Source organism: Barbus barbus, assembly GCF_936440315.1.
Source record: "Barbus barbus genome assembly, chromosome: 44".
Taxonomy (NCBI): Eukaryota; Metazoa; Chordata; class Actinopteri; order Cypriniformes; family Cyprinidae; genus Barbus; species Barbus barbus.
This window is the reverse complement of record NC_136722.1, coordinates 11,859,038-11,877,525: the sequence shown is the minus strand read 5'-3', so window position 1 is coordinate 11,877,525 and position 18,488 is coordinate 11,859,038. Positions and strand designations below refer to the sequence as shown.

Here is an 18,488-nt window from a genome sequence, read left to right as displayed (position 1 = left end):
CCATATACATATACAATGTATAAACTGTATCTAATTTGCATATTAATGTGTTTTTGAGGCAACATAGAATGAACAAATAAGCGCCATAATGCGAGTAATAATTTACGAGAATTTCATAATAATATGTAATATTTAATAGGAATATTGATGCAGAACAATACAGCTTGAGCACTAACCTGATAAGGAAAGTGTTAGCATTATTATATCACCAGAACAGGTTTGAACTTCAGTTAAACCACACAAACATGTATCTAACTCCCACCGCGTGCCAACTCAGCTGCGATCCAAATGCAAGTGGGGAAAAGAAATGGAAAGAAACAAACAAAAAAAGAAATTATGAACAGTTCTCACAACAATATGCTAGGCAACACTACTACAACGAGAAGTCTGATGTTACAAAAGTCCGGAGGAATTCAGCAAGCAGTTTTAACAACACAGACATTCATTTAAGTCCTGGTGTATGATGTATGAAATCATAACAGAGTTTCATAACAGAAGGTCATATTTTGACTTGAAACTCCATAACATTTTCCTGAGATGTTGATTTATTACAAACAATTTGACAATTAGTCAGATTAAAATGATAATTACAAAATATTATCATATTTCCATAAGGGTGTTACACCTGATCACTAAATTGATGTCAGCTATTTTTAAAGACCAAGGAAAGGGACTGGTCATGGTAAAACATAATAATCACATAATATGACTTGACAAGGTTTGAGACTTTGAATGCAAGAGAATATGTCATACCTTATATTAAAGTGTTTATGAAAAAGTGTGTTATCTGAAATGAAAAGTCTATTATTAATGTATTATATGAAATATGCAAGAGTAGGGTGTCAGAGCGTTTTTATTCATTCATTCATATGTTCGTTCGTTCATTCATTCATTCATTCATTGTACACATCTGCTTCAAATCTATAATCACATATGACTTTGTGTCAAACTTTCATCCGTTTTTTCCCTTTATCTATAATTTAAATTCCTGCTCATTTTTCAGTCAAATTTATTTATGCTGAATGCAAAACATTTTCATGAGTATCAGATTTTTCTTGAGTGCATTTTCACGAGTGTCAGATTTGTGTATATATGTGTGTGTGTGTGAATATACAGTAGATAGATAGATAGATAGATAGATAGATAGATAGATAGATAGATAGATAGATAGATAGATAGATAGATAGATAGATAGATAGATAGATAGATAGATAGATAGATAGATAGATAATTTATGTCCTTTAGTTGCAGTTTAACCTGATAATATTTTATTATTATTATTAAAAATTATTAAACTCTCAGATCAGCACAGTTTTGTCATGTGGGTTGAATTATTATTATTTTTTCACATCAGTATCTTTATATTCTGAAATGATAGTGGTTAATAAATATGCTTATGTTATTTTTCTAAACTAATTACATTTTTGAATATTTTGTCAGGTCGCTATCTTCTTTTTTTGCGGTGTTATTTGAGATAAAGCATGAACTTTAAAGTAATTCATCGGTGGCCTAATTAGTGTCAGTATTGTTTTAAAGTGGGTAATTGTGTTTACTGCTGTTGGGCTAATTTGAGCCTTACTCTGAGATGCTGTTTTTTTCCACCCTTAAAGTTAAACTGTCAAGTTAATAAAATGCGGTGGTGAACCTGCCGGAGCTCTTTGTGCAAAGACAGCCTCTATGCAAAGAATCTAATTACATGCCCCTATTACAGCTTATCAAACTGAACTACATTATATCCAGAGAGGAGGAGAAAACCTGATTCGAAAAGAGCACAGTCGTGCTTACAAAGGGGTTTTAGAAGACAACCCAGAATCTTTATATAAAGATAACCAGGGTTTCTTTACATTGCATGCTTTTTCTGTCTTTTAAATCAGGAGATTATAATTTGTCATCTCTCATATGATTCTTCCTATCTTATATGAAAGCTGCATGAGCCAGAAATTATTTGCACAATATGTCTGCAGCATCTCTCACATTGATTTAGTCCTTCAGCTTGACTGTTTTCGCTATGGGGGGTGGTTGTCAGAGGTCCCTCGGTGCCCACCCTAATATCTTCAACACTTGCAGTGGAGCGGAAGACGTGTATTACAGACATGTCAGACAGTGATGGTACCGGTGGGACCACTTGGGTTTTTGTTGTCTGAGATTACTTGGCTAGAGCGGCTCTTGCTCTCTGGTCGGGGGTCATTTATTGGATTGATCATGTTTACCTCTTTAGCGTATGCCCTCTTTTCCTTTCAAGTCAACAAGTGCATGCTCTGGATGCATTAGCATGCAGGAAAGGCGATCCGCAAGCTAGTCCTTCAAAACCTCTGCTCGCTTCACATGGAGAGTCCTTAAAGGGTCTGAGAGAGTTTGCATTAATTACACCTGAAACAGCTGGAGCCGCACTGAATGTAATGAGTCAGCCATATACGACTCGAGCTGAATGCAATTAATGTATGCAAAGAAAACACCAATTATATTTACTTAAGCAAGTAAAACATGGCTTGCTCTGTCTTTAAACTGAGCTTATGCTTGTTGGGTCATTTGGGTGTCAATGTGCTTTGAAGAACTCTGGATGTTGTGCAAACAGTTTGAATTAGTGTCCTTATGTGATGATGATGGCCTGGTTGTGTAATGTTAAAGTATGCGTTGTAAAAGCAGGAGGCTTGTTATGTCACTTTATGTTTTTACTTCAGCCCTTTAGATATTTTTTCAGCTTTTTTGCCACCTTTTATGGATGCCAAACTAGATGTTTGTGGTTTTAAATTAATTTAGAAATGTAAAAAAAATAAATAAATTGTGCTACACTTTATTGATGCCACACTAGAAATGTTTGAGTTTTTAAATTCATATTGTACTGGATATTATTTACGATTATTATTATGCCTCTAATTGCTATGATATAGCCATTTAGGCATTTTATTTTTATTTTATGGAGTACAAAAAAAATGTAATGTGAGTGAAACGAAGCTGTTACATAAATGCATGCTCACATAATAAAATTGCACATTGTTTTTTAATTTTTTTTTAATTTTTTTTAATTATTAATAAAAATTCTTTCCTGAATGTGTTATGCTATTAATTACAAACAAACAAACAAACAAATGAATGCACAAATAAATAAATAGCAATTAAAATATAAAATGACATATAGCTGAGGGAAACGGCTTCTCTAATGAGAAGAAAAATGTATGGGTGAGAAGTGATTTTATCGATCAGGAATTGATTGAATCATTGGACTGTTGTTGTTCGCTAATTGCTGCGATCTCATGTGAGTGACAGGTTGCTGGAGGGAAGAAGATGTTTTCCTGCCTTCGTGCCAGTGAACACGTCATCCGAGAAGAGATGTATTGCAAGTTTTATATATATATATATATATATATATATTCTGATGGCACCCATTCACTGCAGAGGATCTATTGGTAAGCAAGGGATGTATATGCCTCAGGGTGAATACATTTTCAGCAAATTTTCATTTTGGGGTTAAATAGTCTTTACTTATCTATTGTGACGTATATGCCAAAAACACAAATTTCGAAGCAGTCATGTTTATATTTGAAAACATATGTTTCTAATAAGTAGCTAGATAAGTGTGAGTGTGTGTAGTTCATGTTGTAGAACAAATGGTCAAAGTATTTTCAAGCTATGTTTACCACTGGCTTTATTTTACTCATAAATTGAAAAACCCCATTATAAAAGCCCATATATAGGAAAATCTTAAAGGAATAAGCGGTGAATTAGTCTTCAGGGTTCTGACATCACACCTGCACCGCTATATATTGATTATGTCCATCTGGAATTAACTGGATTATTGTTTGCTAATTGCTGTGATCTCATGTGAGTGACAGGATGCTGGAGGGAAGAAATAATTGTCCCACCATTGAGTCATATCATCAAAGAAGAGATGGTGTTGTGAGGGGGAGGGGAAGTTAATGCTTTTGAATAAGAAAAAAAAACAGTGATGTACAGATAAATTATTTATAACAAACCCCATAATATTCCATTAAAAAAAATGAAATGTCTAATTTCACGGTGACTTGAAAAAAGCAAAATCTGCATTTTTCCAGAGACACCCTAGAACCTGCTCAATGTCATATAGAAAGTCTAAAGAGTTTCAAAATAACCAAATAAGAAATCGGAGTGTCTACCTGGTCTTTGCGATATCAAATGTGTTTGGGTTATGTTCCATATTGGACTCTTAGTGCGGAATATTCATGATGAATCCAGGCAGGAGCATGGGTGCAAGCCAGGGCGATAGATTTGGTTCATCGGCCAAGCACTTTATCGCACAGTGGGGGAAAACGCAGAGCGATCCTCTCCGTATCGCAGGTTCACATATCAGAAAGAGACAGCCATGTGGAAAATAAAACAGGGAAATCAGTCCAAAGGTCTTCAGGTCAGGGATGTGCTGAGAGTCATATCAACCGGTCAGACCGATCAGACCGCTCAGGGAGGAGACCACAGCACTGTGGTGTTTTAGACAAATAGAGTGATTTGGACAGTGAGGCTTCGGTGTACCAGAGGAGGTGATGAATCATACAGAACCCAGGACACATTCATCCGAAGGTGCAGTCTGTTTCCTCAGGCTGGAATGCTTTGAATGACTGATCTCAGATCTAGGCTGATTACCAGCCGGGTCTATCACAGTGAGCACATGGTGAACATTTAGGTGTTTAAATCATATTTCATCCGCCACATACAGGCCTTTAGTTCTGATATAAAGACAGATGGAAGAAAGGTGAAAAACTCATCCAATGCTATCCAGAATACCTGCCCTATGAAATCAGCCCAAAATGTTAATCAATCTTTGTGGATTGTAGGCTCATCAGACTCTGCTGTAGAAAGTGTGTGCTGTTATTGATTCAAGATTGTTATTAATAAAGACACACAGATACACAAGACATCCGTTTATTTGATGATGACGATCTTGGGATATTTCTCAAGGACCACAAAATAAAATAATAAACATGTCATAACAAATATACAATGGATTTACATTCAGAGATTAAGTACCAGGAACAGTCCACCCAAAAATGAAAAGTTGCTTAAAGATTTCTGCACCTCAGGCCATTCAAGGTGTGGATGAGTTTGTTTCTTCATCAGAATACTTACATCACTTGTTCACCAATGGATCCTTTGCAGTGAATGGGTGCCGTCAAAGTCCAAACAGCAGAATTAACAATGTGTGAAGTGAAACCAATATATGACTAAGAAGCTTTAACTTCAAATACTTTCTTACTTCTGGCCAAAATAATAACACTTTCTCAAGGAAAAGAAATGTCCATGTTGTCCTCTCACACCAAAATCCATCACCATATTTAAGAAATGTTTTGGACAGTTTTTGCTTGTAAATAGTGCTTGACCTGCATATTTCTCTTCTTATTCAGACAAGAGGACTCTTTCACTGGAGAAAGCAGTATTATTAATAGAGTACTTGTTTAAAGTTAAAAATGTCTTCATGATTTTTTTACAAACGCACAGCTTTTCTCTTTATAAGATGTTAATTGATGGCCTGCAGTCATGTGTATTACTGTAGATTACTTTGATGTTTTTATCAGTTGTTTGAGCTTTCATTCTGACGGCACCCATTGACTGCAGAGGATCAGGTGATGTAGTTATAAATCCAATATAGAAACAAACTCTACATCTACAACCTATATCTTGGATGGCCAGATGGTGAGTAAATTTTCAGCTAATTTTAATTTTGTGGTGAACCGTTCCTTTAACTAATTGCAATGTTCTGTGCTCAAGAACATTCAAATGTCTTTATAATGTTTTTGTTTGTTGTTGTTGTATATAATTTGAATTGTTTATAATGTCTTAAACCTATACTTAAATCAATATCTGTTATGCTCTGCCTGTGATGCAACTGTGTATTTTAATGAAAAAATAAATATATGTACAGTATTAATTTTAATATCTATCACAGCTTTCTGAAATATCACAGCTTTGTCCTCTGTCACCTACCAAGTTGACTTAACTTAAAAAAAATTGAGGAAACCCGTTGCCTTAAAATTATCAAGTAAATAATAATAATAAAAAATAAGTTGTGAACCTGACAATTCACTTAACTTTTTAAATTATTATTTACTTGATAATTTTAAGGCAAGGGGTTTCCACAATTTTTTTTTCAAGTTAAGTCAACTTATCACTTTTTACATAAGGCATAGACTATTTTCAAGTAAAAATGTGTGCCTGCTGAGCCGTTGTCACGGTGCACACACGAGGAAGGAACACGCAGACAAGGATGTAACTCAAAATAACAGTCTTTACTGAAGACATCAAGGCAAATCAAGGCAGGGCAGGGCAGGGCAGGGCAGGGCAGGGCAGGGCAGGGCAGGGCAGGGCAGGGCAGGGCAGGCTGACACAGACAGGAACACTGGGGAGTAACGAGTAGACCAGACCCCATCTAACTGAATAGACCGGACTAATATACAAGGGATAATCATAGACAATTAGACAAACACGGCTGGACAAGAATTAACCCTTTAAAACCTAAGGGTAAAATAGGTCATTTTTACATATTTTGTTTATTTGACTGTAAAATTCTAACAGAATGTGCTATTTTCAAGTGCAAGGTGTCATTTTTTTCAGAAAACAGACGGCTTTCAAAAAAGTACAGTTTTTGACCATTAATGTCGTGTGTTGAGTTTGTAAACAGAATTTAAATAGACAAAAATAAAAAACAACAGTAAAATATTTTCTGTTTTTTATTTATAAAAAAGAGAAAAATCGTGATCGAAATAATCCAACACTTCTTACTTCAAAATTCAACTATATTACATATATACAAGTAGTTTTGGGACACTGGGTTGCACAGTTTTCATTCAGGAGGCTTTTTTGTTCATACACGCATACATTTATACATGCATGTAAATGCGTGCACATGCATACACCCATACATTTACACGCACGGACTCATTATAGCGATGCACACACTACATGTGAAAAAGTCTCACTCAGACTGCTCCCAAAGTCTCATCAAAAATCATCCCAATCGACTCCTGTGCTGTTTACTCCTCCTTCACCATGTTTTTGTTTGTTTCGTTTATTATTTTATGCAATCCAAAACTCCGCGCTCCCTATCGCTCCATTCAAATTCTCCCTCCCCGCTCTCCCGGAAATCAGCCGTCATTTGTCGACGGAGCGCAAGAAATTACCGTAATAAGCAATATATTGCCGAAAAGCGCATATAGTTTTCTGTCAGGAGCAATTTGAATTATTGTGATGGTGCAAACGGTTGAAGAGTTACGGTAACATGAATACAGCTTGGTTTAGTGTGTCGGCGACGACACAGCCGGTCTTAAAGGGTTAACTAATGATTACATTTAACAAGGACAGGAAACAAACCAAATATGGACACAAGAGGCGGGAACACATGACACACACGACAGAGGACTGACAGACGTCTATCAAAATCAACAAGAAGCCTTTTACAGTAATTATCACTTTTGAGGATCCTGTCATATGTCACCGTCCAGCGTGTGAAAATCTTAGTCAGTAAATAAATATAACCTGTAAAATCATATAAAGCTTTAGAGTCTTTGCACATCATTATTATATATCCATATACTAGCTATATAATATTTTTGAGGTTTCTAGAAAGTTGATGGGATTCGCAATGATGCATAAAAAATGTTTAGTACATTGATCATGTTTGGAAAATAAGATCAACATGCACATTCAACAAATATGTTACACTTTGGTGTCTCATGACTTTTTGATAGCATGAATAAAGGCACAAATCCACTGTGTACTGCTGTGAGAATTATTAGAAATATTACACTGTTGTCTAACATAAAATTAAGCTAGATTTAAATGGACAGTTTATCCAAAAATTAAATCATTTACTCACCTTCATGTCTTTTTAAACATCTAAGACTTCTACTTTAAACTGTGGAACACAACGAAGTTGTTCTGTTGAATGTACATTTGGTAACAGGGTTGCCAAAACTGCAAACCACATAAAAAATGAATAGAAAATACAATAGCTCATATAATATTTAGTTTGACTTCCTGAGGCTCACCATGTGAAGGTCATTTCACTGAGCATTATTTATTTGTGTTAGTATTAGTTTTATTTTACAGTGGTAGGCTAAGCAGGCCTATTTCTATATGACATGTATAGTAATTAGCATTGAAAACTTTAGTAGCTTAATAAAAACTGACCCAGTTGTAAAATAATTAAATAAATAAAAAACTTTTGCTACAGAAAAAAAACCAAGAGTAAATCTATAGCATTATTATGCTAAAAATGCACATTTTCTTACATTTTCATAAGAGTGCATTCAGTAATTCTTTTTATTATTTGTGTTAAGTAGGCTATTAGTTTTATTCTACAATGGTAGGCTACTAGAAGACTAGGCCTATTTCTAGACATGTTTAGTAATTAGTATTGAAAATATTAGTAGCCTAATAAAAACGGACACAGTTGTAAATAAAATAATTAAAAACTACAACTTAAAAAAAATAAAAAAAGAGTAAATTAATAGCATTATTATGCTAAAAAGTACTTTTTCATAAGAGTGCATTCAGATTATGCACAGAATACAATGATTGATTTATATTCTTTATATTTTGCAAAATATATGTTTGTTTTAAGCTGTTGTAAAGCCCAAACAAATCTGCACGGCCTCTCTCATATACCTCACATATATTGTAAGTCGCTTTGGATAAAAGCGTCTACAGAATGACTAAATGTAGCTATTACCGGAAGTGCCTGACAGTGGCGCGCGAGTTGAAAACAGCCCGCGACGCTGCCAGTGATGACTAGGATGTTACGTTTAACCGAAAACCGCCGTTGATCTACAGTAAATGTAATCCGTTTTGTTTTCCACCGGTGACATAAACAACTATGGAGTTATCATCACTCATAAAGAAGATCGGTAAGACGCTTTGCAAGAGTGACAGTCGGCTTTTTGAGCGTTAAACAACAAACAGCTGATAGTGAAGTAGCCTGATTAACGTTAGCTAAACAGATGTTTTGATCAGATAACTGTTATTTGGCATAACATGTAACTTATGCATAAGTACCAGTCATGCTAGTATTGTTGTTGTATCTTACAAAAAAGTATTTCTTTAGTTTATTGAAGTCATACAAAGGCTAATATAACGTTGTTGCGCCTGCGTTTTCATAGCAGCTCACTCACAAAAGGATCTGTCAACGTTTTCTTTGTTGTATTTAGTTTATTATATTGATAACAACAATCAATCTGCACGTTTTTTGTTATCTTGTGTAGCTGAACTGCAATCTGTGTTATAGTATCAGGAAAATGCATCAGCCTGCTTCGTATATGCTGCAAAAATCTATTTCTTGCTTAGTAGTTTTGTCTTGTTTTGCTGTACAAATATCTAACGTAAAACATTATTGAATCATACATTTGCTTGTATCACAAAATGACTTAAGATATTAAGTCTTGTTTTCTGAGAAATGTTTCAAAGTTTGTGTGTGAGTTTATGCTTAAAATAAGAAAAAGACAATTAAAAGCGGAAACAAGAATATTATTCTGACCCCACTGGCAGATATTATGTCCTGTTTTAAACAAAAACTCATTCAATTGATACATTTTTCAGAAAACAAGACTTAATATGTGAAGTCATTTTGCTTCTCAAGCTAATTTATCTTTATTTAAAGGGATAGTTCACCAAAAAAGAAAAGACAGTTCTGTTGTTTACTCCCTCAAGTTGTTCCAAACCTGTATGAATCAGTTGCTGAACACAAAATAAGATATTTTAAATAATTTTGGCAACTGAACCAAAGTTAACGGGAAATCAGTGGTTACCATCAACTGATTGGTTACCAACATTCTTCAAAATATCTTTCCTTCTTTTCATCATAAATAAAAGACACCTGTGGAGGGTGAGTAAGAATTTTCATTTTTGGGTGAACTATCCCTTCAAGAAAGTTTCAATATTGAAATGCATTGAAAAAATATGCTTTTGTAGTGTAGAGTGTGTAAATTGTTGCATTGCTTTAAAATACTGTATTCGTACATCATTGTTTTTCTCCATAAGGGCACTCCTTAGTGGAAATCAGAGTTCGGGCTCTTAAAAATATCAGAAGCAAACTGGATCATGGTCTCATTGCCATTCCTGGTCTGGTGCAAGAAAGGATGCTGTTTGTATTCCTTCTGGAATGGTTTAATTTTCCAGAGGTTCCATTGCAGGAGGAAGTTCTGGAGTTGATCAGCACGCTGTCCAAGGTAATTATAATGCACAGAAGGTATGTAAAATGATTTGAGTGTCTTTATATTGCCAGGCTGCATTTAGTGAGATGTTCTCAATGACAGGAAGTGATGTTTTAATGGGCCTCACTGCAGTGGCACTATTCATTACCAATCAGATCATGAAGGGAAACAAGTGCAAGTGGATGTCAGCATCCACAGAAAGAACCAGGCAGATTATTCTACTAGATGGCATGTTTTGAGTAGTATCTAATTTTGGTTTCTGTTCCATGTCAAAGCACCCAACCGGAGCCCAAATGCTACGGGAGGTAGGGGCTGTCGAATTCCTAACACAGCTCTCGCCTAATGTGGATCCTCGCCTCCGAACAGTCGTAGACGGCATCTTCGATCAGCTCTTCCACCTCCCAGAGGCCCTGCCTAGTTATCCACCCACAATCTCCTACGAGCCACACTCTGTTCCTTCGCTGCAGACAGGTATAAAAACATTATATTGATTTTATATCCGTTTGTTCTGCAGATTACTGTAGATATCGATGTCATTATAACCAATGTCAAGGTTGCCACATAGTCCTGTTTTTGAATAGCTGTCTGACAGCAGCTCCGGATTGAACATGAGTAGACTGTCTGATTCAAGGCAGAGGAGAGCATGAAAGTGCTGGGTCTGATTCGCTTTTCAACTGCAGCTGCTTTTGTGTTCTCAGAAGACGACTCGTCGGCTAGGGGATATTTCCAGTGCAGTAAACCCAAGCAGACAGATGCTCCCACCCCTAGAGTATCATGTAGGTGACATGAACATCAAATTACTTTTTGTTAACTAACTTTCATAGAGAACTTAAATCTGGAAAATTGATCACTGTGGAATGTATGTGTTAAATAATCTAATATCAACACTGATAAGAATTGTCAGGACTCGACTGCAAGTATTTTTTTTGGTAACACTTTATTTTAAGGTGTTATAATACAGAGTAATTACCTAATTAAATACTTGGTAGTAGCCGTTGTACTTGCATGAAATAAAATGTACTTATTACGTAATTAAGTTATGGAACAGCCTGTACTTAGAGTTTGTAATTATATAGATGTAATAGGCAGCTACTGTTACACACATGTAAGAGACCGAGTCTGTTACACCACTTCTAGTACAATTAAGTACAGTCTTGATGCACTTTATTTTAAGTAGCTTATGCCTGTGTAATATTATGTAACTGTAATGTAATTAGAAAGGTATTACATGTATTTAAGCTGTGTACTGGTGGGTTAAATCAAACCAAGGCACAGCTGGATAAGGTGTACAGTATAGATACACATGAAGTACACTTAAGTACAATCTTGATACACTTTATTTTAATTAGCTTATGCCTGTGTACATTTGTAATTACATTGTATAATGTCTGCAATACATGTAACAATCTTTTGGTTACATAAGTAGCGGTGTAACAGACTCGGTCTGTTACATGTGTGTAACAGTAGCTGCCTAATACATCTACATAGTTACAAACTGTAAGTACAGGCTGTTCCATAACTTAGTTACATAAGTAAATTTTGTTTCATGTAAGTACAACGGTTACTTCTAAGTACTTAACTAGGTAATTACTGTATTATTGTATTATGGACACCTTAAAATAAAGTGTTATCTTTTTTTCTTCTGGCAAGGTTAGGGCAATTGTGCAGATTTGCATGCTAATATCTTTATTTTTTATAAAAAAAAACATTTTGTTAGCATTTTAGCAAATTTTTTATGTCTGTCAAAAAGATATACATTTATATTATTTATATTAAATCTTTGTATACATAAGCATATTTTTCTCACCAGGACTGCATTTATTTGAGTTAAAAAGGTAGTGTTGTGAAATATTATTGGTATATACACTCACCTAAAGGATTATTAGGAACACCATACTAATACAGTGTTTGACCCCCTTTCGCCTTCAGAACTGCCTTAATTCTACGTGGCATTGATTCAACAAGGTGCTGAAAGCATTCTTTAGAAATGTTGGCCCATATTGTTAGGATAGCATCTTGCAGTTGATGGAGATTTGTGGGATGCACATCCAGGGCACGAAGCTCCCGTTCCACCACATCCCAAAGATGCACTATTGGGTTGAGATCTGGTGACTCTGGGGGCCATTTTAGTACAGTGAACTCATTGTCATGTTCAAGAAACCAATTTGAAATGATTCGAGCTTTGTGACATGGTGCATTATCCTGCTGGAAGTAGCCATCAGAGGATGGGTACATGGTGGTCATAAAGGGATGGACATGGTCAGAAACAATGCTCAGGTAGGTCGTGGCATTTAAACGATGCCCAATTGGCACTAAGGGGCCTAAAGTGTGCCAAGAAAACATCCCCCACACCATTACACCACCACCACCAGCCTGTACCGTGGTAACAAGGCATGATGGATCCATGTTCTCATTCTGTTTACGCCAAATTCTGACTCTACCATCTGAATGACAACAGAAATCGAGACTCATCAGACCAGGCAACATTTTTCCAGTCTTCAACCGTCCAATTTTGGTGAGCTCGTGCAAATTGTAGCCTCTTTTTCCTATTTGTAGTGGAGATGAGTGGTACCCGGTGGGGTCTTCTGCTGTTGTAGCCCATCCGCCTCAAGGTTGTGCGTGTTGTGGCTTCACAAATGCTTTGCTGCATACCTCGGTTGTAACGAGTGGTTATTTCAGTCAAAGTGGCTCTTCTATCAGCTTGAATCAGTCGGCCCATTCTCCTCTGACCTCTAGCATCAACAAGGCATTTTCGCCCACAGGACTGCCGCATACTGGATGTTTTTCCCTTTTCACACCATTCTTTGTAAACCCTAGAAATGGTTGTGCGTGAAAATCCCAGTAACTGAGCAGATTGTGAAATACTCAGACCGGCCCGTCTGGCACCAACAACCATGCCACGCTCAAAATTGCTTAAATCACCTTTCTTTCCCATTCTGACATTCAGTTTGGAGTTCAGGAGATTGTCTTGACCAGGACCACACCCCTAAATGCATTGAAGCAACTGCCATGTGATTGGTTGATTAGATAATTGCATTAATGAGAAAGTGAACAGGTGTTCCTAATAATCCTTTAGGTGAGTGTATTTCTTAAATGTTGTTTATTTAAAAAAAACATATCTTTGGTGAATCACTATAATTTGCTGAGTATTCTCATAATATTAGCATGTACTCCATGTGGCTAGATTATATGTATTTGCTAGTTTTATCCTAAAATCTCAATCCTGTTGCTTTCAGTCCTGTTTCTCATAAATCATATATACTTATACAGGTACATCTCAGAAAATTAGAATATCGTGAAAGTTTTTTAAAAAAAACTTTATAAAGAGAATTTTTTTTCTTGTAACTTATTTAAAAAAGTGAAACTTTCATATATTTTAGATTCATTACATGTAAAACATTTCAAAAGTTTTTTTGTTTTAATTTTGATGATTAGCGCTTAAAGCTCATGAAATGCAATTAAATTAAATGCAACCTTACTGAAGAAAAGTATTATCATCTTTCAAAATAAATCTTATGAAACCCCAAACTTTTAAAGTTTAAACAATAGTATATTTTTAATGAAGCTTTTAATTTTATTTACAAAAAAGGAAGAAGTTAAAGCAATTAATTTGTAATTGTCAACCATTTGAACTGATGCTTGTAATACTGTCCCAAATAATTCTTACGATTCTGTCAAAATCTAATCTGTTATCTAGTTATACAATGTTGCTGACATATTTAGGTATCTTTAAGAACTCTTGTGTTCAACATATTTCAGAAACCAAATGTTTTAGTTTGCATGCATAAAAACACATGTACATTGTACAGCAGACTTGAAGAACAGTATTTCACCCAAAAATGAAAGTTCTGTCAACATTTACTCGCACTCATGTTGTTCCTAAAATATTGACAGAATTTGCATATTAACATATCAACATATTGATGAAAATGTTGCCTTTGTTTAAAGTCTTGAGACTGACTCTTTTATTTCTTTACCCTGCAGCAGGGCTCCAAACTGCGACTAAAATGGTCGCATTTGCGACCAAAAATATTAATTTGCGAGTGAAGTTCTTGCTGAGGTCGCCACTGGCGACTATATATAATTTGCATGAAAGGACTTTTTTCCCGATTGTTTTGCGCTCACATCTTTTGTTATGTTCACGTATTAAACTTGCATAAGACGATGCGCATCAAAGTTTTACTGAAAAGAGTTTCAAACAGTCCTCCTCTCTGCCGCACACAGTCTGCTGAACGCAGTGAGAGAGACCTGAAAGGGCCTGTTTACACCTGCTCACTTCATGCATTTTCTCTGATCGGATATCTATATGATTTGTTAAAACGTTTCCCCATTTACACTTGGCCACATAAATGTGTTTTCGCAAAACGGATATAAATCCGTTCTTCAATTCCCGCTTCATATGCAAATATAACGGAGTTCACGTCAATGAAAGCAATGGATAATTGTATTAATTATCAGCTAATTTCAATATCAAGAGAGCGCGCGGCATCAGCACTGGAAAGATAGGCTAGTCTCGCTACTTTTAATGAAGAAGATTGTGTGTTGAGCGTCTGCGGCTTACTTTCAGATTCATTCAGTTTGCGCGTCTCTTGCTGAAGAAATACTCCGCTACTCATCCGCGGTGATGCGTGTTGCATTGCGCTGTCATATCTGACTATAACATGCCATATAGGCTATAAAACGCTCTCACATGTCTATTATTTTAATATTATGGGAGGAGTAAAATTACCATATGTGGTTTCAACAACCAGATGCATTTACACTTGTCCGGTCGATCTTCTTATCGAGATCTTAGTCTATATGCTGTGTTCTGTTAATGCATGGACTTCCTGTTATTTGAAGCGCACTTGCCATCCAGTAATCGCAAAAAGCTTTGTGCTGTCTTTTTAATAAACAAAGTATCAGCTTTAAAATGCTAGGAAATTCAAATGATGCGGTTTGGGTGCTCTTTAATGCGGACCACAAGCGCACACTTTGGGTAATATAAACACCAGTACCCCGCGTCCACACGGTCCGTGTATGCGTCCGGATCGCGCGAGCGGAGAGTATCGCACTTAATGCTCAGGCGCGATCTCTTTAGCACCTCAGTTAAAGCAGCAAGTGAACCCATTATATATTTCGATTTACTACTATAGTATGAAATGAACATGATCAAAAGGTAGGCAATAAGAAAGCCTATAGTACAACTTACTGAAATGTTTTATGTAAAAGCTCATTGTTTCAAACTGAGGAAATGTATAAAGCTTGTAAACATTGCATTGCAATACATTTACCTCAGAATAACCACTCAGTGTCCATAAACTCATCAGCCAGCTAGAAAAATAACTATAAAGAGGAGCGGTTTGCTATATTCATGCGCTGTTGCATATTAATATTTTTACTTATTCTGTTGTACATGATTCAACTCCTCCTATAAAATTGCATTTTACTAATGAAGAAAAACAGACTGAATGTGTGAAAGACGTGACAACATTTATAGGATGCACTGCACTCAGTTGCCAAGTGATGCTTATGGTCCATGATATTGCTACAGATTCTGTGTAACGAACAATTCTTTGTGACTGTATATTTCAAGTTGTAAAAGACATTTAATTCACACTAAAACCTTAGTCCCCCGGTCGACCTGATCATCTACAAGATGGATTAAAATGCTGATAAAGCCTAGAAAAGATAAGACATAAACACATGACAAAATGATTGAAATGTTAAAATTGGGGGGAAAAATAAAATGATAATAATAAAATAAACCACTTTTATTCTGTGGCACCTAAAAAAATAATTTGGCGCCTAAGTTTTTCTTTTATAGGAGCCAATGGCTCCTTACTCGATTTTTTTGTCTGGAACCCTGCTGCAGTCAGTACGTCTGTAAGATGCTTGAAGTTCTCTGTTTTTCCATGGCTGTCTTTGAACACAACCGATCGACATATATTGTCATCAAATGAAAGGTATTTGTACCCATGCTTAGTGTAATTTTACTACAGTTGCTATCTAATAAATATATATATATATATCTTATTGCCGAAATGACCTGACTCTTGTTCAATCTTTAGTTCCCTCAGAAGCGACAATAACAATTTAGTACGAACCACCTGCGAGCTGCTTCGTGACGTCACCATGCAAGACTTCCCTGCAGAAATATTCCTGCAAAGGCCAAGTACAGTTCAAGTAAGATTTAAATTTCATTTCTGTCAGTTGTTTTAACCCCTGATGGGAGCTTCATCAGTTGAGTGACAGTGATGAAAGTGATATTGTGGGCTCTGTAATCCGCGTTCCATTCTATAATTGAATGCCACAGAATCTGTTTGGCTGCACAATGCATTCAAGTCCAGAAAGTATTGGAATGACAGTGGCAAATCGTGTCTTATGTCTAGGACTGTACCGTGGTGATTATCTGGCAAGCTGGCACTAGCCATTTTAGTACAAGCATTTAAAACTGAGCGACAAGCATTGCTGTATTTCTGTCAAAAATGTGCTGGCAGGGACACATTTGAGATCCTCTTTCTGAGATATGTTGTCTCAATAGCCTCAATGAAAATGATTTATTATTCTGTTGCGCTAGAATAAAGCGTTTGAATTGTTTTGGAAGCATTCTCTTTTTTTCTTAATGCTCTTGATCTTTTGTTTAATTGTTTAAAAGGTGCCACTGATTCTGACTCTGGAGTGATCAGTTCAATTAGGTTTATTGAATCAACCTGATTCATTGGCATTGCTTTGGTATCACTGGAGGGGTAGTGAATTTTAAATTGGTACAAATTACACAAGCTAAAAGTCAGTATCAGGTGGCCTTTTATTTAGTGCCTAATTGAATGTAGAATCACTTCCCTTAAAACACTTGCAGCATTTAGATCAGAGCGGTTGTGCTGTAATGTTATAACAATTCTAAACTTTCAGGTTTACAAGACAACATCAACTTATGTTTTCATATATTGCTGTTTTCCCCTCTAGAGTCTGCTGTCACTTCTCGGTCTGAATGTTGATGGTGATGTCAGCTATCTGATGTTTCAGGCATTGGCCTGTCTGGAACAGCTTTGCAGGAACTTGAGGAGCCGCCTACGTTTCTACAGCGATCCAAGCTTCTGCTCAGCCAAGCAAGGTTCCAAACACCATCTATTATAACTGTTAACTTCCTCTGTGGAGGTTCACTTATATTAGCTCATCTTTTTTTAGATTTTTGTAGCATTCTAAAAGTCAGAAAGTTTTTATTTTTTTATTTTTTTTTACATGCATTGGCTTATTAACTATTAAAGGGATATTTCACCCCAAAATTAGGGTTAGATTAACTATGGCCTGTCTGTGAAACCAGGCCTATAAGTGTCATTACTGTCACTTTTGATCAATTTAATGCATCCTTGCTGAATAAAGCTATTCATTTCTTTAAAAATAAATCTTATTGACCCTAAACTTTTAAATATTTATTGTTTGGCTCCTATTCTAAATGTTATTTTAAAATTGTAAGTTTAAGAGTTTTATAAATGCTGAATTAATATCCATCTTATTATTTCACCCCTTTAGACTCTGTGTCTCAGAACTCGTCTATATCCTACCCTCAGGAGGTGAGGGCTACCCAATGCTCAGGAGTCTCATCCCCAGAGGAAATCTCCCCCAGACCCTCTGTGGTGGGCAGACCTGGTCAGCGGGTATGTGGGGATGGCCAGGACGGAGATGCTGCCTCTTCTAGGTGCTTTATTCTCTACCTTTAAAATAAAATAGAAGACAGGATTTTCCTTGTTCATTTTTTAAATAAAAAAGACATTTAATTGGTTAAACATTTCTCTTTGTACATGCCATTTGTTTTTATTATATTTTTTAAAAATATTTATTTTAATTATTAATTTTCCAGAGGTAATTTGCATATAGAAATCGTAAAGGTACAGATAGTTTTCAAAAAGTACACTACTTTGGGTCAGTAAGATTTTAAAAAATAAATTAATACTTTTATTCAGCAAGGATGCATTAAATTTACTGAAAGTGACAGTAAAGACTTTTACCTTGTTACAAAAATATGAATCAAATGAATTCAAAATAATTGCAAACAAAACTATATCATGGTTTCTACAATTTTTTTTTAGCTGCACTCTTTTCTGTGCAAAACATGTAATATAACATGTTTCTTGAGCACCAAATCAGCATATTAAAATAACTTCTGCAGGATAATGTGACGCTAAAGACTGGAGTAATGGTTACTGAAAATTTTGCTTTGCCCTCACTGGAATAAATGACATTTTTATAAATAAATTATGTATAGAGACTTAAAATGATGAAAAAAAAAACTATAAATTGTGAAGAATAAATTACATTTTAAAATATATTAAAATA

At 35.6% G+C, this 18,488-nt stretch overlaps 1 protein-coding gene across 1 annotated transcript in view; it reads left to right on the top strand.

Annotated features, from left to right (window-relative positions):
• Window positions 1-8,839: 8,839 nt before the first annotated feature.
• LOC306863353 (rotatin-like) overlaps window positions 8,840-18,488 on the top strand; it is a gene marked incomplete at its 5' end in the record, with an annotated part of 65,548 nt that continues 55,899 nt past the window's right edge. Inside the window, 8 exon segments of the mRNA XM_079406629.1 lie at window positions 8,840-8,870; window positions 10,000-10,187; window positions 10,448-10,643; window positions 10,871-10,948; window positions 16,027-16,117; window positions 16,223-16,337; window positions 17,118-17,265; window positions 17,685-17,850. Coding sequence (XP_079262755.1) covers window positions 8,840-8,870; window positions 10,000-10,187; window positions 10,448-10,643; window positions 10,871-10,948; window positions 16,027-16,117; window positions 16,223-16,337; window positions 17,118-17,265; window positions 17,685-17,850 — 1,013 coding nt within the window.